At 43.1% G+C, this 26,663-nt stretch overlaps 1 protein-coding gene across 1 annotated transcript in view; it reads right to left on the bottom strand.

The window, feature by feature from the left end:
- The window catches only part of cox10 (cytochrome c oxidase assembly factor heme A:farnesyltransferase COX10), a 95,995-nt gene that overhangs the window by 17,810 nt on the left and 51,522 nt on the right, over positions 1–26,663 (bottom strand). The window contains exon 5 of the mRNA XM_080454913.1: positions 5,253–5,323. Coding sequence (XP_080311039.1) covers positions 5,253–5,323 — 71 coding nt within the window. The remainder of the gene's footprint in view (positions 1–5,252; positions 5,324–26,663) is intronic.

The following is a 26,663-nucleotide window of genomic DNA, read 5'->3' as shown; positions in this document are numbered from 1 at the left end:
TTTGATTTTTGGGCGGTGAAACCGCCCCTATAAGTGAGGTTTGGATATTTGTACAATTTTGTACAATTTTATTTGTACAATTTGTACAATGCACCGTGATTGGCCAATCACAGTCTATTCAGGACTGTGATTGGCCAGTGTCACATGACACATGTGCATAGCCCTATATAAGAAACCATAACTTGAAAAAAAACATAAATTTGTTTTTTTTTCAAGTTATGGTTTCTTCCATCATAAAGAGTGTTTCAGTGTTTTTTGTACATGATTGGTTGACTCCATTCAGTATTGTGATTAGCTAGCAAGACACCGCCCACTTCACACAGGGTGTGATTTTTTTGTTATCATATTGCTAATTGCAGAGAGCAGCAGCCAGATTTATATGTTCTTCAGTATATCTGACTGCTTGTATTGACTAATGAAAAAGATGCCATGTTGTGCAGTAACATAGAAAAGTGTGATGCAATCCGATGCATCGTCGAATCGAATTATTACGTTCGGTGCCAGAAATCTCACCGTTGAGCTGCGCGGCGCCGTTTAAGCTGTAGACTCCATGACGAGCAATCCATGTGAAACAAAGCATGCGTGCATTTTGCACGATGGTCCCGGCTAACGCCTGGAACGATAGCATCGTTCACGCGGGTCACAATGGCGCAGCGATCGCGCATACAAAATGAGTCGTTTTCCCCAACGTAAAAAGTTTCTGACTTATAGGGGTTTTAGAGAAGCGGATGGGGAGCCATGTTTTGGGGCACGGTGATCTATAAGGCCCTTCCTTCTCAGAATCACCGTGGGTGATTCCAGAGCTGCTCCAGCCCCTCCCGTGTGGAAAAAAACACAAAAGAGACTGAAAACACGGTTCAGACCACGTTCGGCACCGAAGCGCTACTCTGTGAAAACACGGTTCAGACCGTGTTTGGCACCCGATGTGTTAATTGTAATCGAATCGAAACCTGGTGAATTATAATCAAGCTGAATCGTGAGGGCAGTGTCAATGCACACCTCTACTCTCTACCTACTCAGCAACGGCCGCCCGAGATCATTTAAGGTTGTAAGCACTCCAATAAGGTGGCAGGCAGCCCACGGCGGCGGCGCTGGAGAAGACACACAGACCTATCCGGTTACGGAGTCAGACCTGCAGAGGAGCGTGGCCGATGATGCACACGGTTCACCGAGCGACCACAGAGAGGTTATCTACCATCTTAAACAGGGGAGTTAGCAGCAGAGTGGGTGTGGGGCGGGGGTACATAACAACACCCCTCCCATCCACACACACACACAGTGGTGGAAAGTAACTAAGTATGTTTATTCAAGTACTGTACTTAAGTAAATTTTTGAGGTATTTGTACTTTACTTGAGTATTTCCAATTTCCAATACTTTTACTTCTACTCCACTACATAACTTTAGTTACTAGTTACTTTTCAGATATAAATTATGATATTATGAAACATATATTAACCACTTTAGCCCTATTTTATACCTAGGCTATTTGAAAATAGCCGATCTACAAGCTCACAACGCGTCGCGGTGCGACGCGTTGTGAGCTTGTAGATCTGCTATTTTCAAACATTTAGTACTTTTACTTTTGGTACTTTAAGTACATTTTGATGCCAATACTTTTGTACTTTTACTCAAGTAATTTTTTAATTCTGGACTTTTACTTGTAACAGAGTATTTTTATATTGCAGTATTGGTACTTTTACTTAAGTAAAGAATTTGAGTACTTTTTCCTGACACACACACAGGGCGATGAGCTCGTGTTACATCTGGCAGGTGTGCAGGCTGGCATGCCTTTGCACTTACTTTGTCCTTTACACAATGGACCTATTTGGTCGTACACTCTCTTACAGTTACAGATGGGTCAATTAAAAAGGTGGTGTAAAAGTGATATAATTTTGTTAAAACAAAACGTTTCTTTGTTAAAAAAAACACCAGTGGTGGAAAAAGTACCCAAATATTTTACTTCAGTAAAAGTACCAATAGTAAATGTTCGGAATTCAACATTTACTGAGTACGGCAATAATAATAATAAATACATATACACATATCTATCTATATCTATATCTATATATATATATATATATATATATATATATATATACGCAGGAGGGTAGGTCAGGTGGTTATACTGTACATACATGCAGGTATGTTTTTATACTTTTTTGATTTGTAGAAGTGATTCTACAAATAGGTGTAGCTCTCTACACGCCTATCTATTTTTAGTTCTCTATAACTGAACTCAACAATAGCTGCACTAGCAGAAAGATGATGAGGCATGTTAATTACTGTTGTGATGACGCATGTGTTAGTGTGACAGCCAGGGGTGACAGGCAGGTCGCTGTTGCCAGATTGGGTGGTTTTCCCCGCTATATATTAAGGCCCGTTTACGATGTGTTTTAGCTGGGTTTTTCGCCTGGAAGGCACTTGGAAAATCTGACACACTCTTGAACGAAGTTCTACTGTGAGAGAGCGCCGTTGAACGCGTTCACAATAACGTTCATCTAGCGGAAATACAGTAAGTTCAGTTCACGTTCACCCAAAAAATGAACGAGTTCATGAACGATCGTTCATTGAACGCGTTCAGGCGCAACACTGCAAGCCATAGGCTATTTTTAGCACCATAGTAGCCGTCTGTCGGTGTACGGCTCTCATTCAGCAACTTTTTTTCTCCATACCTTCCAACTGACTGATCTCCATACTTCATTCGACTAATAGAGAGCTACTTTTAACCCATTGAGACCTGAAGCCGATTCTAGAAAATGTCTTCTAAATCCCTAAAACAGTTTTCTGAAAAACGTATGTTTCTATATCAGTGGTGCTCAAACCCTTTTCATGTCAAGGACCCCCCCACAATATGTATTTGGCCGCCGACCCCCATCTCAAAATATTTTGTTCCAGGGACCCCCCAGAAGCAAAGATTTGAGTTACAAATGTTCGCTTTAAAATAATATATATATTCAAAGATTTGCACACATTTTCGCAAATTTTCTAAACTAGCAGATCTACAAGCTCGTAGCGCGGCACTCGGTGCCGCGCTATGAGCTTGTAGATCTGCTATTTTTGAATAGCCAAAGTGTAAAATAATGCTTTTTAGCTCAAATCAAAAAGTGACACAGATGACGTTTCAGGTATTAATGGGTTAAGTGTTCTGAGACAACTTGTTGTGATTTGACAATTTAATAAAAATCTAATTGAATTGAATTACCCTATACCTTTAACACTGAGGATTATAACCGTGTATAAACACAGTCCCGGGGAGTGGACTGGGCCCCTTGTCTCCATAATAACTAATGATGGTTGGACAGGCATAGTGTAAATGGATCTGGAATAGTAGTGCTCAGCACTACTGTATTATTTAAAGGTGTACACCCTTCATTATAACATGGCCTGAGAAAAAAAAAGAAATGCACTGCCCGTTATTACATTGAGACGCTGGCTCACGTTTCAGTCGGGGGTGGGGGGGGGATGAATGAATACCACCCCCCCCACCCACCCCGGACAAGACGAGGGCCTGCTGATGAGAATGAGGGGGGGGGGTAGTTCAAATAAAAACATGTTAACTCAGCTTCCCAACCGCATAAAAAAATATGCAGACGGCTGCACGGACTGTCATGTCCATCGCTGTCAAGTGGAAACCTTGTATGTCTCTATGTTTTATGTTCCTTTATTTTTTTTTAAACAATTTAAAACAGTGAAACTACCAGATCTACAAGCACAGAGTGCCGCGCTACGAGCTTGTACCGTAGATCTGCTATTTCTGAAAAACCTGTGAAAATTGAATATATCTATTTTGAAAGCGAACATTTGTAACTCAAATCTTTGCTTCTGGTGGGGGGTCCCTGCAACTAAATATTTTGAGATGGGGGTCGGCGGCCAAATACATACAATTTTGGGGGTCCTTGACATGAAAAAGTTTGACAACCACTGATATAGCAACATTAAGTTTTTCAGAAAACTTTTAGGATTTAGAAGACATTTGTAGAATCGGCCTCAGGTCTTAATGGATTAAGAGACGAAAAAGAATCATAAAACGTTGGAATACGGAGATACGAGGTTTTGTGGCCAAAAAGCTACGGTGTACTGTAGCACGCCGAGCCTGGCCGCGGCCGTGATGTGTGCAGCGTTTTGGAGCCCCTGCCCTTTTCCTGCTCAGTCGTGTCTCGTTTTGTCAGGTGAAATGTTAATCAAACTTGAAATGTTGCCCAAAATAATACACACACAGGCTGCCAAATTAATCTTCATCAGCGAATAGTTCAGCCAGGGGAATGTTAGCAACGTTATAAAACACATCCAATGTTGAAGAATGAAGTCTTTGACGAACCGACTTGGAAAATACCTTAACCTGAGGGGAGAGCTTTGTTAATCCCACAGGGGAAACTTTGTTTCAGCTTCACCCAGCCGATGGCTGCTCAGATGCTCATGATGAGCATTAGGGGGCGTCTTTCTCAGTGGCACTTAAGATACGTAGACTGGGTCGACCGTAGTGTTGATTTTGACGGTTTTAGTCATAGTCTTTTGAATACAATTCTGTTTAGTTTTAGTCATATTTTTGTCACCTGAAATGTTTTACTTTTAGTCTAGTTTTACTCGACTAAATATCAGAAGATTTTAGACGACTAAAACTACGGTTGATTTAGTCAACTAAACTGTATTTTTGGCGGGCCGTGATGCCAGAGAAATGGTAGATTTTCACTTAGCTGCATGCCGAAAATATATGAGCAGCTATTTTCAGTCTAGTTTTTATTTGTTGAGAAAATGTTCAGTATATTTAGTCATAGTTTTAGTCATCACAGCTTAGTTTTCATTTAGTTTTTGTCAGTGAAAAAAGGTAGTCGACGAACAGTGTTCGTCATAGTTTAAACTTTTAGTCGACGAAATCAACAAAAAGTCTACCGGGAGGTGAACCTTCTGATTACCAGACAACCCTCTCTACACACTCAGCTACAGCCACTACCTTTACCTAATCCTCTGCATTGCTCCTACTGCTGTTGTTGCTATCATGACACCTGAATCTCCCCCACTGGGATCAATGAAGGTTTTATCTTATCTTCAAAAAATGACAGCTGAAATGTTACGGATATTATTTACTCAGTTGCAGTTCTTTATCGACCAAAAAGGATAAAAGCTGCGCTTCATCTCAAAAAAGCTGTTTTGTTGTGACAAGAAGAGAAGAGCTAAGCTTTATGGAACCTTGTGCCGCAAAAGCAAGATGGAAATATTAGATGGCGAGGTATAAAGAGAAGAATGCCCGTACCTGATCTGTCCTCTGACGAGCGGCCGGTTCTTTGTGCGGTTCATGTTGGAGTCAAAGGGAACCTCAAAGTACTGTGGAGACACAAGAGGAGAGGGTAGGGTTAACACTGAGACACACACACACACACACAAAATCAGTTCTACATAACACAGTGAGACTAACTTCAACAGGCATAAACCATAATCTCTTGTGTGTGTGTTTGTTTGGTTTGCTTCTTTCCTAGAGATGTGAAGGTCATATACAGTGTATGGATGTGGTGTCTGTGGTTGGTGCTTCATTATAAACCCTCCACATAAGCCTACTGAATTGATTCTTTGTTCTTCGCGCCGCTGTTTTCTTTTTGAGTTGCGCCGCCTTAGACGGCGTGCTGCTGTGTGGATGTCATTTCTGAAGCTTGAGAGAGAGAGAGAGAGAGCATGCTCGCGCATGGTTCACGCACGCCCCGCACTCATCTTCAGAGCCAGAGGACGCCCTTTCATGTCGGGCCGTGTAACCCTGTAACCAATAATCCTGTCAGCCCGCCATCATTCCCCGACTCTCGTCTCTCGGCCCTCCCTCGGAGACGACCGCACAGCTCAACACCGTCTACGGCTACGCTGCTGTTGCTGCTTGCCGTTCACGTTCACACAAACGGCCGTTGAGCCGAGGCCCACGGACTCTGTGTCGATACCGATGCAGTTTTACGTAGATCGCTTGCAGCCGATTATTGCCTCAAGGCAGCACCAAAAGGTACAGAGGAACTTGGGGGAGAAAACTGCCTTCTTTGCAGCTATGTAGGCATCGGACTATATGAAAATGTCATGTCACGTACATCAGCGGTTTTCAAACCTTTTCATGTCAAGGACCCCCAAAAGTTAAAAGTATTTGGCCGCTGTATTTGAGCTTCTATATCTGCTATTTTTGAATAGCCGAAGTATAAAAGGTTACAATTATTGTGATGCTATGTTAACACATTTAGCTGGGGACCCCCTGGAACCCCCCCAAGGACCCCTGGGGGTCCCCGGACCCCACTTTGAGAACCAATGGCATACATTATATTCTGGTCAAAAACATTTGTGATTCAGATTATCCCGATAATAATCAAAATATGCTTGAACTTTGAAAACGGCACAAAAACATGCTCGAATCACTAAAACAAATATTTGCAGAGCATCAACGTTTTAACAAGGACAGATTCAGACTTGCCAACACCCAGCAGGTATAACCACAATGAGAGGAAATATCGTATATCCATACATTCACATGGTACAATTAGTTATGTCTTGTAAAATGCACAGTAAATACATCCCTTGTTTTGTTTTCAGATCACACTAGACAGCTTTTTAAAGTCACCCATGAGGATATTCACCATTATCCCAATAATGGAAAATCACCACGAAGAAACAATCTTGAGTATGTTCATCGTAATAAAAAGATAAAATCTTATATCCTCCCGTCCCTACAGCCATATTAAAAAGGTACAAGCGTACAGCGTCATAGATCAGGGGTTTTCAACTGATTGCGAACCAGGGACCACCACCCTGAATAAGAATCAACCTGGGGACCACTGCTGTGTTGGGTGGGGTGGGCTAAGATTAGTTAAAGGTGGGTTGGGGTGGCCCTTGAAGATTGCTTGAAATATGCTAGTGGTCCAGAGCTAAAAAAAGGTTGAGAACTATTCCTGATCTATTCCTCTTACTTCATCCAACCTTCCATAATAAACTCCTGTTAACTGATACTATACTGATTCGTAACATTTATGAGTGAGTAAACACATGCCATTAAATGGCCACATTTCCTAATAATGCTGACACTTCCCCTCTTGAGATTCTAACTCCCTTTTCTGTGGAATTTCTTGACCTCAGACTTCCCAGTAAACTGACTTCATTGACTCGTCATCTCAGGTCACCAGGTCATTTAGTGCACTGCTTCTCAAGTAGTGGTGCATGGACCGCTAATGGTCCATGGCATTATTACAGGTGGTCCATGTCTGTCTTTTCTTGGCTATAGCGGTGGTCAGGGACAGAGTCTCATGTCATTTTCTGGCTCCAACCTTGCCCTGTACATAAAACTGTTATATAATACTAATATTCTTCAGGTATGCCAGTGTGGCAATACCACCGTTACTAAGTTTCTCCAAAATAAAACAAAATAAAAATGATGAACGGAAACAAAATCTTCACTTTATACATTACTGTTATGGATGACCAGGGACCACATGAAATACCTTCACGGACCACCAGTGGTCCACGGACCACCAGTTGAAAACCTCTGTCATAGATCACTGGTTCTCAACCTGGGGTCTGGGGACCCCCAGGGGTCCTTGAGGGGGTTCCGGAGGGTCCCCAGTTAAATAGCTTGATAGTTAGGAACCAAATGGACCATTACGGGTCTGTAACTCCAAAGTGTACAAATGGAACCAAGTCCACTTTCATATTTTGCACAGGCTCATCTCACACAAACAGACAGTTTTCTGTCATTAGGAAAGTCAGATATGAACAAAAATATATATATAAAATCGCGATACAAATACGCGATCTAGAGCATGGACCGTCCACTCAGGTTTTTAGCTGCGGTGGACTCGGGATGGAGTTATGTTTTTTTTTCTACAGTACCACAAGTCCTAGGATATAGTAATATCATATAAAAGGTAAGAAAAAAAGTGGTCCGGAATTCCCCTTTACATTGAGAATCAATGTCATAGTCGTATATTAAAACACACGAAACGAGAAGGGTTTCTAAGCACTGAATGAACTGGATCTAAACCTTGGTACGTTGTATAGTGTATAATTTGCCATGCAGACGGTTACAGGCATGTCTGTCTCCGCCGTCGACAGAGGGGTTATAAATCCATAGGATGGGGGGGTGTCGTGGTAAAGATGGGAGGGCTTCTACAATAGGCCGCTTTATGTCGGAGGTTCTTCCAACATCTGGACTGGAACAATGTGAGGAGGCATGACCATAGCAAATCTCTGTGCTCAAGCACTCTGCCCTGGTGCACTTGCATAGAGAGAGACGGGGGGGGGGGACGGAAGGTGGAAGAAGAAAGGTGGGTGGAGGAGGGGGGGGTCTGTGTGTGTGTGTGTGGTGGATAAATAACTCAAATGTTTTACTGAAGTAAAAGTATCAATACTGCAATGTACAGTAGAAATATTCTGTTACAAGTAAAAGTCTGGAATTTACTTGAGTAAAAGGTACAAAAGTATTGGTATCAAAATGTGCTTAAAGTACCCAAAGTAAAAGTACTAAAAATGTTTGAAAATAGCAGATCTACAAGCCCACAACACGTCGCGTTGTGCGCTTGTAGATCTGGTATAAAATAGGGCTAAAGTGGTTAATGCATGTTTTATAATGTATATCTACAAAGTAACTACTAGTAACGTAACTAAGTAAAGTTTTCAAATAATGGTAGTGGAGTAAAAGTACAATATTTGCTTCTGAGATGTAGTGGAGTAGAAGTAAAAGTCTAGACAATTGGAAATACTCAGGTAAAGTAAAAGTACCTAAGAGTAAATGTACTTACTGTACTTACTTTACACCACTGGAGGACAGAGGGTGGAACTAGGTGGGTGGAAGGGGGTCTGTGTGTGTGTGTGTGTGTGTGTGTGTGTGTGTGTGTGTGTGTGTGTGTGTGTGTGTGTGTGTGGGGGGGGGGGGGGGGGGGGGGGGGGGGGGGGGGGGTGGTACTGCTCTGGGCTGCAACTATGTGAAAAACTACTTATTCTCCCGTTTTATGATGTGCTCTGGAGGAGTCTGCTTCAAAGTGCCCCCACGAGATCGCAATGTGTGACTAAAATGCAAACACATGGGGCGCTTGAACGCAGGAACCGGCTAATCTGTGTGTGTGTGTGTGTGTGTGTGTGTGTGTGTGTGTGTGTGTGTGTGTGTGTGTGTGTGTGTGTGCGTATGTCTATCTTTTGGCCCTGCGTATAAGCCCATCGACTAATGAAGAAAACAGATAAAGCACTCAGACGAGAGGAGAATATGGAGATCCATAACTCTTGAAATATGGCAGGCATAAAATAGCTAATAAACAGATAATCCACCTCTCTCTTCTACCGGCCCGCTATAAATTTACTGGCCACTTGACACGGGCGAAGGCTCCATATAAGAGAGAAAAGGCACCCCTGTGAGATGGTAATGCATTTCATATATCTGAGGAGTACATTTATATTTTTCTGGAGGCCCTGGGGTGTCCGGGCCGTACCACTAAGTTACACTGCGGGGGAGTCCGTCTTTGCGTTAAGTGTGACAGGGGTGGGATTTGGTGGTTTTTAGCCTGAGCCGTCTTGTTGAGCTCTCCCTCAGGAAAGCCGGCATGGGGAGTGCATCATCCTGACCCGCTACGGCTACTTAAGGAAATCTAAAACTTCAGCGAATATTCCCCCGGATGAGTCAAAGTGCAAGTGTTGTGTAACAGGGATAGAAAAAAGAAAAAAAAACTTGATGTGAGAAAACACAAAATAAACAAAAAAACGAAACAAATCTGTGCTATGAATCAGAATTTAGCATAGCTTGAACCACTTAATACCTATACAGTATACGGATCTAGGTCCTCCAAGGTGTCAATACTCTGCCCCACTCCTTTCTTCCCTTTACACCAGTGGTCTTCAACGTTTTTCAGGCCAAGGACTGAGAGAGAGATGAAGCAGGGACCCCCACAACTACATTGTATAAAATTGTGTTGCAAATTTAAACTTTTTCATAGCTTCACAGACTTGTTTGACAGCTCTATCATCAATGTTGTGTAAATTGATGTTTTTCTTTGTTTATTTACACACTTTTTAATATTTTAGATTCATGTTGTATTTTCCAGACATTTAACCACTTTATTAAACCCTCAATGCTTAGTAAACTTGACATTTGGCTCTGTACTTTGTGTCTTTTTTGCCTCTATACCAAACTTATTAACCAAAAATAGCATATCTACAAGTTGACAACACGTTGCAGCGCGACGACGCGTTGTCAACTTGAAGATCTGCTATTTTTGGTGAATGTTCCCCCCAGAATAGGGATGCTCGGGGTTCAAGTGGTTAGTGTAAAAAAAAAAAAAAAGAGAGAAAATGTTCTCTCACATTGATTTGGCGGACCACCCTTTAGTGACTCTGAGGACCCCCTAGGGGTCCCGGACCCCCTGTTGAAGACCCCTTGCTCTACACCAAATATGTCGAACGTTGGCCTATTTCCGCCAATATGTTTCGCCTATTCTGACATGCCCAGAATAGGGGACACTTAGGGGTTCATGTGGTTCAAGAAGAAAAAGAGCTGCACAGCCACAGTTTGATAGTCATGCCTGGAGCACCTAGAAATGTGACGTCTTTCCCATTTGGTTCTGGTTGGCTTCTGGGGAGCGGAGCGTACAGTATATAGTGGAACTAAGAACCCACAACAATCCTGGAGTGATAAAAGCTAGAGTGGAATAAGCTCTCCATCATGCATCACACCATGCTCTCAAAATAAAAGCCTTCCTCCCCCTCCTTTCCTCTCCTCTCTCGGTTCTCGCTTAGCTCTAGTGTTGTAAAGTAACTAAGTACATTTACTCAAGTACTGTACTTGGGTATAAGTTTGAGGTATTTTTTTTTACTTTACTGGAGTATTTTTTACTCCACTACAATTATTTGAAAACTTTAGTTACTAGTTACTTTGTAGATATTTAAAAAAAAACACACATTACCCACTTCAGCCCTATATACATTTCGGCCATTTGAGAATAGCCGATCTATAAGCTCACAATGCGTCGCGATGCGACGCATTGTGAGCTTGTAGATCTGCTACTTTCAAATGATTTTTATACATTTTATTTGAAAACGTATGAAATTCTGCATAATAACTTACTTTCTACTTTTGGTACTTTAAGTACATTTTGTACTTTTACTCAAGTACATTTTTAATTCCGGACTTTAACTTGTAACATTGTACTTCTGCGTTGCAGTATTGATACTCTTACATAAGTAAACAAATTGAGTACTTGTTTCCACCACTGTGCTTAGCTTCCAAGTTCCTTGCGGTGGGAATGCTGGGCTGCTTGGCTATAGCTATAGCTAGCTGGGGTTTCTGACCCTGGACTGGGGGCGTAACGCACGAGCTGCGTGCAGCTGTGTCTCCGGCTGTGGGAGACCCCGAGGTCCAGGCTGAGGTGTTAATTCTATTTCCTGGGTCAGGAAACACGTCATGAGGTCAGGGGCCGCGGGAGAGACTGAAATGCATGCTTTTTTTTGCGGCCGATTCTTGGAACGCTATAGCAGAACCAGAGTAGAGAGAGACTGCAGGCTAAGGCAAGGACCTAGAACCCAAGGTTCCAGTGGCCTCAGCTCTCTCTGCACCGCTACTCATATAAAAACACAAGAATCCACTTACTTTCCGATAACACCATACTGCACATAAAACAAAACAAAACCCTGACACTCTCTATAACAGCCCTCTGTGCCGCTGCTGCCCTACAAACAGTGTTGATTTTGACAGCACATTTTTATTCAGTTTTAGTCATAGGCTTTTGAATACATTTCCATTTAGTTTTAGTCATATTTTAGTCACCTGAAATGTTTTAGTTTTTGTCTAGTTTTAGTCGACTAAATATCATAGGATTATAGTCGACTAAATCTACAGTTGATTTAGTTGACTATAATGTATGAAAAATGTAATATATTGATGGCGTCGTAATGGCTGATTTTACACTTGGTCGCATGCTGAAAATAGCAGATCTACAAGCTCACAAGCTCAGAGCGCAACCAAACATAAAATGACTTGTCTTTTAGTTCTACTGGATCTCTTCTCCACCAGTTCGTCACTAACAATTTTAGTCCAGTTTTTATTTGCAGACGAAATTGTCAATATATTTAGTCTTAGTTTTAGTCATCATAGCTTAGTTTTTATTTAGTTTTCGTCAGTGAAAAAAGGTAGGTTTTAGTCGACTAAATCAACACTGCCTATAAGGCATACAGTGTGTGTGTGTGTGTGTGTGAGAGAGAGGGACCAGAGAGGAGAGCCAAAGAGGGGAGAAGGAAGAGCGTCTATAAGAACACAAGTCCTACTGTGCCTCTTGGCCCTGGCTCCGTTTTGGAGCTCTGATTGGACGTGGATGTCACAGCCACTCAGCGAGCTCGCCCGTGTCATCGCTCTCTGCCGTGTCATCGTTTCACAGTCTGTCCGCTTTGCCTCTCTCTCTCTCTCCTTCTTCCGTCCGTCTCTCTCTCCTTCTTCCCTACCTCCCTCCCTCCCTCCCCGTCTGTCTCCTTCCTTCGTCCCCCTCTCCCTCTCTCCTGTCTCTCTCCTTCTTCCGTCTCTCCCTCTCGCTCTCTCTCTCTCTCCCCCGTCTCTCTCCTTCCTCCGTCCCCTCTCCCTCTCTTCCGTCCGTCTCGCTCTCCTTCTTCCGCCTCTCTCTCTCCCCCGTCTCTCTCCTTCCTCCGTCCCCTCTCCCTCTCTTCCGTCCGTCTCGCTCTCCTTCTTCCGCCTCTCCCTCTCTCTCTCTCTCTCCCGTCTCTCTCCTTCCTCCGTCCCCCTCTCTCTCCCTCTCTCTCTCTCAGGTCTTTCATGTCGTTAGGCGGTTAGTGTTCATCTGGTTCACATCATGGCCCTCTCAGGGCCGTGTCATTATTTCCGCCCAGCGCTCCCCATGTGTTGCAGGCATCGATGGGGCAGGCATGCTCCGTGCCATGCAGAATCGCTATGCCATGCATGTGTGTGCGTGTGTGCACGTGTGTGTGTGTGTGTGTGTGTGTGCACGCGTGTGTGCCCGTGTGCATAGGCCTGGAGGTTACCGAGGTTTAGAGAGGCTCTGCGCGGCCACTTTTGAAAATTGGCGATCTGCAAGCCTCGCAATGCGACACGTCGTTTGAGTCGTGACGCATTGCGAGGCTTGCAGATCGTCTATTTTCAGCCGTGCGCCACACCTGAACGATCCAAGTATAAAACAAGGCCTTAAGTGATTAAAAAGTGATGCGGCCGGTGTGTCACACGTCAGCTTTTCATCCAGGACATATCGGCCCCTAAATACCTGACACCGAGAACCTGACGACAGGGCCCTAAAGGTTTCCACTACGTGGCCCAAAACGGGGGCTTATAGCCAGGGCTTTACTCATTATTCATGTTACTCGATTTACCACATAACGACATTACTGCGGGTACTTTTCCGTCTCGTAGCCAAAGGGCAGTTAATTTGTCTGCGAAGGGCTATCGTTTCAAACAAACGAGGGTTTTCAATCATGCATTATTAACATGTTGAGTTGGCCCTGGCCGGCAAAACAAAGTCAGTGCTGCAGCGCGGTAACACGGATAATGTAATAATGTCTGGGAGCGGAGTTTAGCCCAGTAAGACCGGGAACGCATCTGTGTGTCATTTTCAGATTTCTTTGGCTATTCAAAAAATAGCAAAAACAATAGCAGATATACAGCTTTATCTAATTTTTTCTTTTTTTTCGTGGAAAATTGTGCAAATCTTTGAATATATATATATGTTTTAATGCGATTTCTTTTCTCCGATCTGTTCTTCTGGGGGTCCCTGGAACAACATATTTTGAGATGGGGGTCCGCAGCCAAATACAGTCTTTTCCATGTCAAGGACCCCCAAAATGATAACATACCGTTAGGATTTAAAAAAAAAAAATCTTATATGTATTCGACCCCCATCTCAAAATGTTTTGTTCCAGGGACCCCCAGAAGCAAAGATTTGAGTTACAAATGTTCGCTCTAAAAAAATATATATATATATATATTCAAAGATTTGCAAAAATGTTCACGATTTAAAAAAAATAGCAGATCTAAGCTCATAGCGCCACACTATGAGCTTGTAGATCTGCTATTTTTGAATAGCCGAAAGTATGAAATACTGGATAAAGTGGTTAGACAGATGCGTTCCCGGTCTAAATGGATTAAGCCCCATTCCGTCCGGGAAGAAGAAGAGGAATACTGGAGAAGCCAGAAAGAATCCCATTCCTGGTTTCTTGGCCGGACTCAAAAGTCATTTATATCATCAAAAAAAAGCTCATGACAAAACGTGAAATTTCAAAGTCTCCAGAAAACACTAATAAAAAACAAAAGATACAAGGCTGTATTTTGACAGTTGCACTGTGGAGATGGAATAGATATTGTAGCCGGACGCCGCTGCCAAAAAGGCTGTGGCTTTGGGATATTGAGTTTAGTTTTAAGTTTCAGCTTTCAACACCCATGGATGTGATTCGAGAGGGGTTTTGTGTGTCCAAAAAGAAAAAGCCTCCTGCAAACGTCTTAAGAGGGAATGGGAGGAGGAATAAAAAAGGAAATTGCATGCCTGCAAATGCATCCCATGCTAGAAAATAGTGCTAATATGATGTCTCAGAAAACGTCACCGGGATATAGCCGTTGTATAACAAGTTGCATTCTTCCTGGCCTTTGTCCGTCTTTAACGGGAACGCATCCGTGTCATTTTAGATTTGAGCTAAAACCATTATTTTACACTTTGGCTATTCAAAAATAGCAGATCTACAAGCTCATAGCGCGGCACCGAGTGCCACGCTATGAGCTTGTAGATCTGCTATTTTTGAAAAATCTTGAACATTTGTGCATATCTTTGAATTTATATATATTTTTGGAAACAACATTTTTAACCCAAATCTTTGCTTCTGTAAAGATCTAGGGGTCCCTGGAACTAAATATTTTGAGATGGGGTCAGCGGCCAAAAACATACTTGAATACTGACATGAAAAAGTTTGTTCCAGGGACCCCCAGAAGCAAAGATTTTAGTAAAAAAAATCACTTTAAAAACATATGTATATTCAAAAATTTGCGTTCAAGATTTGTATTCAAAGAAATATACAAGCTCATAGGATGAGCTTGTATATTTGCTATTTTTGAATAGCCCAAAGTATAAAAGAATGGTTACACCTAAAAAAATCTAAAATGACACAGATGTGTTCCCGGCTTGAATAGGTTAACCAGCCCTATATTATTCATCATATTTTAGATTATCTTTCTTTCTTTCTTTTTCTCTTTTTTTTTTGCCTATAATGACATGCCCCAAATAGGGATGCCAGGATTAATGTGGTATGAATCATTTCCAGAATAAATGGACCACAAGGGTGGCACACTTAGAGGGAAACTACAGAACCCAATCGGGTGGGTTCATACGCTTATGAAAAACAATAACCAATAACGGCTAATGATGGCAAACTGTGCTTCAGCGCTGCTTTATGTTGAACATACACTCCTGCATACAGTAAGTACAGGAGGCTGAGGGGGGGCGAGGGGGACTAAACCCGGAAGTTATGGAAGGAACCGGGTGTGCTGCTTTCAATTATAAACACACACACACGCACAGAACCCATAACTGCAGGGACAATTATCTAGCCAGATGATGGGGACGGAAAACAGAGGCGAGACCAAAGCGATGGGGTGGAGGAGAGAGAGAGGGGAGGGTGGAGGGGTAGGGGGGGTAGGTACCGCGGCCAGATCCTCGGGGGTATCAAAGACAGAACGTGATCCACCAGAGCCAACCACCGGGACTCAATTGATAACAGGCCCATGGGGCAGGCATTTCCTGTTCCTGTGTGTGGAAGCCAAAGAGGAGAAGAAGATAACCGGAGCTTTGTGTAACATGTGATTTGATTTATGGTGATGCTAGAATGCATAAAGTGTGTTTATACAGGGGCTTTAATATTAAATAAAGAGGCAGCGTTTTAACTGCTGCGTCTGTCAATGCGGTTGGATCGTGTCTGGTTTGGCTGTGAGAACTTCATAGGGAGCTGGTTTTGTGTAGCCGTCTGCTTCCTCTTTTGACGAGACAGGATGACACCATGGCTCCTGCATCTCAACACGCATTCACTTTTGATGACATTATTATGTATGGCGCTTGATGTGGGGCCAGTTGATTTCTCAGTCACTAACTCAATCAGGCCAGTGCCACAAAGTAAATATTCAGACTACTACCAATTGTCCCTTTAGTCATAATCCTCAACTTTGCTCACCGTCTTTTCAGTGTTGATTTTGTCGACTAAAAACTATGATGAAAAATCTTCGTAGACGAAAACTAGACTCAAATGTTAGGGAGGAACTAGTGGAGAAGAGATCCAGTTGAACTAAAAGATAAGTCATTTTATGCTCGTTTGCGCTCGGGTGTTGCGCTCTGAACATAGCAGATCTAAAAGCTCACGACGTGCCGCGGCACGCTGTGAGCTTGTAGATCGGATATTTTCAGCATGCAACCAAGTGTAAAACCATCTGTGTGTCATTTTTTAGATGTCTTTGGCTATTCAAAAATAGCAGATATACAAGCTCATAGCGCGGCGCCGCAAAATCTTGGATTATATATTTTTTAAAGCTAACATTTGTAAAATATTTAGTTCCAGGGACCCCAAGAAGCAAATATTAGATTTACAAATGTCCGCCAAAAAAAAAAAAATCTCAAATGTTTGCACAACTTTTCATGATTTAAAAAAAAATGCAGATCTACAAGCTCATAGCGCGGCACTCGGTGCCGCGCTATGAGCTTGTATATCTGCTATTTTTGAATAGCCCAATGAAATCTAAAAATGACGTAAAATCAGTCATTACGACACCATCAAGGCACCGCCAAAATACATTTTGGTCGACTAAAAATCAACTGTAGATTTAGACTGAAACATTTCAGAGGACTAAAACTAAATTAAATTATATTCAAAAGACTATGACTAAAAACGAAATCAAAATATTCTGTAAAAATCATCACTGCTTTTCATGGTGGAAAGATTGTTTAGGAGGCCAGCAGGACTCTGAACTACTGGCCCTGCTGAGCAAAGGGCCAGAGCACTTATTCCTTCTTTGTGTGTACAATACTGAGCATACATCCTTTAAGCTAGCTGCTTGCCTTCGTCGTTCTCCCTCAGGTGCCCTTGGGCAAGGTGCTGTTTGTTTCTGAAGAGCGACCGCATGCCCCGTGTTAACGCTGTAGACACACACACACACCGCCTGTTCCCTGCACTCCCCCCGTTGGGAGAGAGGTTGCTCCTATACCAACCCCAGTGTGGCACACACACACACACACACGCCTGCCGGGGTAAACAATAACGTGAAGGCAGCGAAGGTCAGAAGAGGTGGGAGAGAGAGAGATACGGTAACTATACACCCTCCATTTAACGTGTTTACTCAAGAGGCAAGCCACACACACACACACACACACACACACACACACACACACACACAGGCGTAACTCTATCTCAAATCCCTAAACCTAACTTTTAAATGGCTAATCCTAAACTAACCCTGAATCTATTTCTAAAACCCCTTTTTTCAACCATAAAACATGTATATTTCTCATATCGTACCATACTTGTGGAGTACAAACGCTCGCACACACACAGAGAGAGGACTGTACACAAAACACACACACACACACACACACACACACACACACACACACACACACACACACACACACACACACACACACACACACACACACACACACACACACACACACACACACACACACACACACACAGCTGTAGACTGTTGGCCCACAGGAACATCAGCTGGTCTAAACAGCATGTCTCTCTCACTCAGCCCTAAGAGCAGCCCAGGTGCACCAGGGCTAAACTCAACACAAAAAGAGAACCAAGCCATCACTTGTCAGTGTCATCTGTTTGCACACCGGAGCTGCATGAATGGGGGGGAGACTCAAACATCCGCCGCAGTGTGGGCGGTGCTCATAGAGTCACAGGCACGCCAGCCAGCCGGCCGGCCGGCCGAGCGGGCGGCAGGCAGGCGGGCGGGCAAGCAGGCAGCGCTTTGAGAGGAAGAGTGAGCTCTGAAAAGGCCCCTCTTCACAAAAAACTTGACTGACAAAACCCTCTCTGATCAAACCAGCTTTGGCAAACACAAACAACCCCCCAAAAAAACAAAGATTTACATAGATTAACCCATGAAGACCTAAAAGGCATGCATTGCAGGAGGAATGAGCTCAGTTCTGGGCTCTCCCTAGGCTGGCAGAGAGAGAGTAGCACCCAGGATTACACAAGCAATTGGCACTGGGTGAAAAAAATGGGTCGCAAAAATCGTGGGATAAAAATTACCTAAGGCAGATTTAATAAGAACTGTCTTCTAAATCCTAACAGTTTTCTGAAAAACGTATGTTTCTATGTCTGTGTTTCTCAAACCTTTTCACGTCAATGAGCCCTGAAATGTTATGTATTTGGCCGCGGACCCCCCCCCATCTCAAAATATTTTGTTCCAGGGACCCCAAGAAGCAAAGATTTGAGTTAAAAATGTTTGCTTTATAAATATATATATATTCAAAGATTTGCACACGTTTTCAAAAATAGCATATCTACAAGCTCATAGAAATACAGTGTTATGAGCTTGTTTATCTGCTATTTTTGAATAGCCAAAGTGAAAAAATAACGGTTAAAAATCTAAAATGACACCGATGCGTTCCCGGTTTCAATGGGTTAAGGTTTCAATGGGTTAACTTTTCCACACAAGTCAATTCAGCAAAGGCTCTGGCAGAGGCACAATATACTATAGCCCCCCAGAGTCAAATGAAAGGCTAAAGCAAGAAGAAGAAGAAGAGAAGAAACAAAAAGAAGTTAAGACATGCGACTAGTCTCAACACAAAGCCGTGCTGGTGGTTTAAAAACTGCACAGCGATATTTATACTGTGTTGTCACACGAGAACGTTGCATGTTGGTTCCTTTCTTTGTGGAAGATAATAGTCGAGAGCTATAAGAGCTATGAGAGCAATGCTGCGGTTTAACACATGCAGGCTCGAGGAACCTGTTTACCAGATTACAGTGCTCCTGCAAAGTGCTTATTAAACTGTGAACAAGGCAGGCAGCGTTGCCATGTCCGCTTATTCTAAGCGACTTTGGGCTGGCTTTTCCTGTAAAGTTGCTTGTAATTATTTGGTATAGTTGTGGGTTGCGTTTTTTTTTGGGGGGGGAGGGGGGGGCGTAGTGTAGTTGCTTATTTGGGCTTGCTTCCTAAAATGTTGTTTAAACCAGTGGTTCACAAATATTGTCATGTTATGGATTCCCAAATGAATATGTAATTTTCCGCGGTATCCCCATCTGAACACATTTTGTGTCAGATTTGTGTAAGAGATTTCAAATTTTCTTTTTTTGGGGAAATAGTCAATAGTTCGGCTACATCGGCTATTTTCAAATAGCTGATGTAATGAGTTTAAAGCGCTTCTGTGTTAAGTCTCTTCTTTTGGGGCTTGTTTTCATAGACCTGGTTGTCTTATTTCTCTCTGGCAACGCTGCAGGGGAAGGCAGGAGGACGGGGGGGTGAACGAGTCGACGGCGAGGAGTTTAGCAGACAACAGAAAACGGCACGCTAGGATTTGTGAGGAGGAGGAGAGGGAGGGAGGGAGGGAGGGAGGGAGGGAGGGATTGGTTGGAGGAAGAGATTATGGACAGAGAGACGTCTCAAAGGACTAAGGGGGGCAACAACAGTTCAAGGAGAACTTCGCCCCTTTTTAAACCGTAAAAATGTTTTCCCTTTGTTTTGTTTGGTAAAACAGCATTATCTACAAGCTCACAACGCTCCGTATCGCGTCGCGAACGTGTAGATCGGCTGCCGCGAAAAAGTTTGAGAACCACTGATTGTGGACAAAATGGTATCCAACGATAACAAAATATTCTACGTTTTGGGTTCTGAGAGGATAAATCTCATCAAATGGTGGTCAGTGGCTCAAATGCCAAATAAATAATGGACGTTGATATGAAAAAGGTTAATAGAAAGGGTTCTGTTGAGAAAACAACGGCTAGTTGCAGCACTAAAAAAAGGACAGGAGGAAGCAATGCGGTAGAGTCAGAGAGATGGAGAGAATGCACAGGGAGGTAGAGTCAGAGAGATGGAGAGAATGCACAGGGAGGTAGAGTCAGAGAGATGGAGAGAATGCACAGGGAGGTAGAGTCAGAGAGATGGAGAGAATGCACAGGGAGGGAGAGAGAGGAAGTAACAAAGACAAGGAGGGAGAGAGAGAGAGAGAGAGAGAGAGGCTGCAGTGCGATATGAAACACTCTGGGGCCTTGAGCTTCATCTTGGCAGACTGACATCTGAACGATGGGGGGAGGGGGGGTGAAGGGGGGGTACATATCGCCTGTCTGCAGCTCACACAATCACAAAGTCATAAGCAGCGGTTTCCCAACCTGTGGGCCCCGGACCCCATTTTTTAGGTCACAGACCCCATTTTTAATGGGTCGTCAGTAAATATCATTTTTTTTGTTTCCTACAAAAACAATTGTATTATTTCAAAAGATTAAAAAAAACAAATACACAATTAAGAACTAAAACAAAATATATTTTTTTTCAAAAGAATGTCATATACAAAAAAATCAAATAAATACATAAAACTAAATGCGAAATAGTGAAAATAGCCGATCTATAAGCTGTGAGCTTAATTCGTAACGCAATGTTGTACGTTTGGTTCGCGAGGATAAGACACCAAATGTTATCTTTTGGGTCTCGAGTTGAAAAGTGTGTGAAGTATAAAGAGCAGAGGCTGTGCCAGCTTCAGCGCCGTCTGCAAAGCTTTAAAAAACATCGGAGATAGATAACATTAAACTTCTTTCCAGCTCTCTCTCTCGCTCCCCCAAAAACCTGGAGTTTTACAATCGACTATAATAATCCTATAGCGCGTATGCGGGCGGCGAGCGGTGCTGTGACAGTGATGTGTGAGGTAGTTGGAGTAGATAACGTGCCGAATACGTCTCCCCTCGCTTAGCCCATTAAGACCTGGAACTGTGTCATTTTTAGATTTGAGCTAAAAAGCATTATTTTACACTTTGGGCTATTCAAAAATAGCAGATCTACAAGCTCATAGCGCGGCACCGAGTGCCGCGCTACGAGCTTGTAGATCTGCTATTTTTGAAAAATCGTGAAAATGTGTGCAAATCTTTGAATATATATGTTTTTAAAGCGAACATTTTTAATTCAAATCTTTGCTTCTGGGGGTCCCTGGAACAAAATATTTTGATGGGGGTCCGCGGCCAAATACATATTCCTTGACATGAACAAGATTCAGCACCACTGATATAGAAACATACGTTTTTACAGAAAACTGTTGGGATTTAGAAGACATGTAGAATCGGCTTCAGGTCTTAAAGGGTTAGGAATATACGTACGTCCCCCCGTCGCTGAGAAAAGGACAATATTTATTTCACACTATCGGCTCAGTCGTGGGGGGGGGGGGGGGGGGGTGGTGGTGGTGGGAGATAAAACAGGAGACAGGCGTCTTGGGTGTGGAATGCTGCTTGTGGACAGCTGGCAGATGTTGCTGTGGGAGGGAGGGAGCACACACCCCCCATAGGGCCCCCGGTCGGGCCCCCTCTCTGATCCTGAAGACGTGATGAAATGATAGGGGAATCGCCTCGGTGGGATCCCTGACATTAAAAAGGCCTCCAGGTCGCTTTGCCAAAGAAACCCTGTGCTGCTGCTGCTGCCAGTGATACGGGGTTAGAAATACGAAGAGGAAGGGATCCCCATTTTTTTAGCCCCGAGACCCAAAAGAGACATTTTATTTCTTCTCTGGACCCAAACTAGTGAAAATAGCCGATCTACAAGCTCACAACGTGAGAAATTTGATTTCTTTCTCTGGACCCAAACTAGTGAAAATAGCCGATCTACAAGCTCACAACGTGAGAAATCTGATTTATTCTCTGGACCCAAACTAGTGAAAATAGCCGATCTACAAGCTCACAACGTGAGAAATCTGATTTATTCTCTGGACCCAAACTAGTGAAAATAGCCGATCTACAAGCTCACAACGTGAGCAATTTGATTTATTCTCTGGACCCAAACTAGTGAAAATAGCCGATCTACAAGCTCACAACGTGAGAAATCTGATTTATTCTCTGGACTCAAACTAGTGAAAATAGCCGATCTACAAGCTCACAACGTGAGCAATTTGATTTATTCTCTGGACCCAAACTAGTGAAAATAGCCGATCTACAAGCTCAGAAACGTGAGCAATTTGATTTATTCTCTGGACCCAAACTAGTGAAAATAGCCGATCTACAAGCTCACAACATGAGCAATTTGATTTATTCTCTGGACCCAAACTAGTGAAAATAGCCGATCTACAAGCTCAGAAACGTGAGCAATTTGATTTATTCTCTGGACCCAAACTAGTGAAAATAGCCGATCTACAAGCTCAGAAACGTGAGCAATTTGATTTATTCTCTGGACCCAAACTAGTGAAAATAGCCGATCTACAAGCTCAGAAACGTGAGAAATTTCAATTCTTCTCTGGACCCAAAATAGTGAAAATTGACGATCTACAAGCTCACAACGTGTCGCGATGCGACACCTTGTAGGCTTGTAGATCTGCTATTTTCAGGAGGCTAGCCGACTATAATATGTACGGTATGTGTGTGTGTCCATCCAACCGTCCCGGAGATAATCTTGCAAACCGCTGGACCGATCACTGCCAAATTTCTTGTGCACACTGCCAGTAGGCAAAAGAAGTACCAATGTTTTTCACATACAATATACTTTCACTGAACTTAAACTTAATAATGGAGTTCAATGGGGCTCCGATTGGGCTGAAACAAAATGTCATACGTAATAGAGTATGTTACAGATGACTGACGTATATACATAGGTGATTGGCATCACAGGCTGGCATGAGATTTACATTTTGGAAATGTCAATTCCTAGAGATACTCATGACAAATACAAGGGAGGGAGGGAGCGACAATAGTCTACCTCAGGGTTTGAGGAAGACTATTATCAAAACGTCGGTTTCCTGTACCTTTTAAATAAACGTTTTGCATCGTGCCTAAGAGTCGTGCGGGCTTCTCCTTCTCAACAGAGACACTCATGACAACACATCTATGCACTGAGCCGTTTTAATGTGTAGCGCAAAAAGCCTGCTCACACCCCACCTCCAGAAAAAGAAAAGAAAAAACACATGCAAGCCAGCCAAGTCGCAGACACCTCAATGTCTACTAAATCCCTAAAACCAAGGATGTGCTGTAAGTAACCTCGAGCCGTGCCATAATATAAAGCCCTCTTTTGGGTGTTCCTAGGCCTCTCCTTGCGTGACACAGAATTACTTAGTGTCTGGGACCGGGGGAAGAGAGTGGATGATCTCCCTTTCGGGTGTGCGTGCTGAGCTATACTGCCCCCTCTCCCTCCCTTCTCCCTCTCCCTCGCCATAGTGATCTGTTTAGCAGCAGTTGGCAGTGGTTCAGCTGGCACCGTCCCCGTCTTGATTAATGGCCCGAGTGTGGGACAGTGAAGTGCTAAACTGTCCTCATGTTAATCAGCCAATTAATGCTGAGCAGAGCACCGTTGCCCCTGCCCTGCCGATAATCAGTCCCTTCGAGCTATGGCGGCGAGGGGGGAGATCTGGGAAAGCTTACTGCAGGGCAGAGAGGGAGAGAGAGGCAACACCGTAACCCCATCACAGCCTGGATGGATGGACCCCAGAACAGGGGGAGGAGAGGAGAGGAGAGGGGACAGACGGAGGGAGGGAGGGAGGGAGGCTGTTTTCGAGCCGTGTTTCGAGCTTGCGGATCTGCTACTTTTGATGCTTTTGTTGTGTGACGCTGTTAAATTTACTCAAGTACTGTACTTAGTATTTCCAAGTATTTCCATCTATACTTTTACTTCTACTCCACTAAATCTCAGAGGCAAATATTGCTCCACTACAATTATTTGAAAACGTTAGTTACTTGTTACTTTGCAGATATAAATTATTACATTATAAGACATACATTAACCACTTTAGCCCTATTTTATACCTAGGCTATTTGAAAATAGCCGATCTACAAGCTCACAACGCGTCGCAGCGTTGTGAGCTTGTAGATCTGTTATTTTCAATCATTTTTGTACTTTTACTTTTGGTACTTTAAGTACATTTTGATACCAATACTTTTGTACTTTTACTCAAGTAAATTTTGAATTCCAGACTTTTACTTGTAACAGAGTACTTTTTACATAGCAGTATTGATACTTTTACTTAAGTAAAACATTCGAATACTTTTTCCAAAGTCTGGAACTCCCAAGAACCCCAAGAATGTGGCATGGGTCCGGGCTCTAAACTAGAACAGTAAAAATGGACAAAGGGTGATATATATCGAAATGAACGCGCCATTATTTTTTGACATTCTACTCTAGTTTCCCCTCCAGCTTCAATCGCAGTGAGAGGGGGCTTTTTCACTGCCTCTCTGTCCATATGGACAACATAAAGGTCTTTTTGGTTCTTTTAGGTCTGCAAACTAAAAGATGGATGAGTGTTGTCTATTTTTGGTCGGGGGGGCGTAGGAGACGGTGCCTTAAGCCGCTCTGGCAGGGGGCCTAGGGGAAATGTGTACCCTATAGAGCCAAAGCCGAGCGCCGCTTCATCATACGCGGGCCTGGCGTGTCATATCGCATCACCGCGCTCATCGTTTACTGCACTGCCCCGTGACCAAGGCTACAGCGCCTCCTACTGTGAGGGAGTGGTTCGGGTTACAAGGTTGAGCTTTTGGAGGTGGAGAGAGCAGGAGGAGGATGACAGCAGCTCTCTGGGAATGCTCCTCTCCTCCTAGGGGAGTCCTTTTTTATTACAGGGTCAGCTTCATTTGGTCTGTGAAACGACTACGTTCAACATTTCTGCTTCGACTCTCTTAGCCATTATTACTTGTATTACTACTAGGGGTGGGACGATATATCGATATATCGATATATCGCGATACTTTCTCCCGCGATAAATAATCGATATCCTCCCGAAAAATATCGATATTAAAATAATAAAAATTAAAAAATATGTTTTATTTTTTATTTTTTTGTGATACGTTGTTTTTCCTACTCTGTATTTGTGTAATGATGATTTTGAACTGTTTGGTGCTATTTTATGTGTTTATGAATTGAATACAAGGACTATCGTGATATATCGTTGGTGAATTTTCATGCAATATATCGTGATATCGCAACATATCGATATTTTCAGATATCGTGATATATCGTTGGTGAAATTTCTTGCAATATATATCGAATATCGTGATATCGCAATATATCGAACATCGTCGAATATCGTGATATATATTGTTATCGTGGGCCTAATATCGTGATATATATCGTATCGTGAGGTACCCATATCGTCCCACCCCTAATTACTACGTATTACTACTATATAAAAAAAACATTAAACTAATCATCGATAAACTATTTTTTTGTATTATTTTTGTTTTTATATACAGTATAAACCAATTAAAGTGTAGATTGTCTGTGTGTCCGATTAACAACTTAAGCCCTATTTTATACTTTGCTGTACAACGGTGTCATGGAAACATAGCTGATCTATAAGCTCACAACGTGTTGTGAGCAGGTGACCAGGCTGTGAGCAGGTGCGAGGTAAACCAGTGAGCAATAAAATTAACAATAAAAAAATTGCCCGCACACCGCACTGCTTTTCAAGTACCGTGCAAAGCGAGCAATTTTTTATTGATCAATTTACACTTCAAAAGCTTTGCTACCATAATGCCTGAATTACACTTTGCTGTACGACGGTGTTGCATGCCAAAAATATCCAATTTGCAGCGCGACGTGAGCTTGTAAATCAGCTATTTTCTGCGCGCAACACCGTTGTACTACGACGACAAGAGCATGAATTATAGTCATTAGCCACAATGGCCTCCACCATGAAGCACTATGAATCACTTCCCCAGCCTTTTTTAAAGAGCTGCAGTCAAACTACCCGGAAAGCTAAACACTTGGAGCCCAATGCTGGCTGATACCCTTGTTTTCACTCCACTGTAAACACATCAATTGTGCTAATAGGACAAATTCCTTTCCTTGGGAGAGCTTGGCCAGCCATATCTTCCGTCTCCGCCTGATAAGTTCACATTCTTACTAACGAGGGCATTTCACTCCAGTTGCTGATAACCATTAGCTGTCTACATTGGTCTCCGCTGAGCCTTGCAGAGCGTTACACTGAGGCCGCTGGGGTGGGAAGCGAGGGGTTGAGATTGCAGTCAAGGCTGAATAACACAGAGCTAGGGCTTGTGTGTGCTGTGTGTGCTGTGTAGCTGTGTGTGTGGCCAAGACACTTGTTTAAAAGGGAAATAAACAAAGTCCTTTCCGCCATCGCCGGGGCATTTGAAAATAACTGTGAGGGTGTGAGTGACATGGCGTGCCGTGCGAGGTTTCGGAGAAGAAGAGTCTCTCGACAGTTTAGTGCGGTTTGAAAAAAAGAAAAGAGAGACATGTGCAATGGACTGTATTGTATGTGTATGCTGTGAGAGAATGTCAGTCAGTAGTGTTTACACTATACATCGTCTCTGTCGGGTGGAAACCTCATCCGTTCAAAACCGTTCCTTTTCAGGATTCAATGGTCACCACTCACCACTTCCCCCAACACCACTGAAGTGCCCTTGAGCAAGGCACTGAACCCCCAACTGCTCCAGTGGAACTGCTTAATGGCAAACAGTATAAGACTGTGGTTGTACTGGTCAGCTCCCAAGTTTCAATGTGTGTGTCTGTCTGTGTGTTTCTATG

This window comes from Gymnoscopelus braueri (genome assembly GCF_963280865.1).
Source record: "Gymnoscopelus braueri genome assembly, chromosome: 17".
Classification (NCBI taxonomy): domain Eukaryota; kingdom Metazoa; phylum Chordata; class Actinopteri; order Myctophiformes; family Myctophidae; genus Gymnoscopelus; species Gymnoscopelus braueri.
Note: the sequence above shows the minus strand (reverse complement) of the source record. Positions and strands in the feature narration are given on the sequence as shown.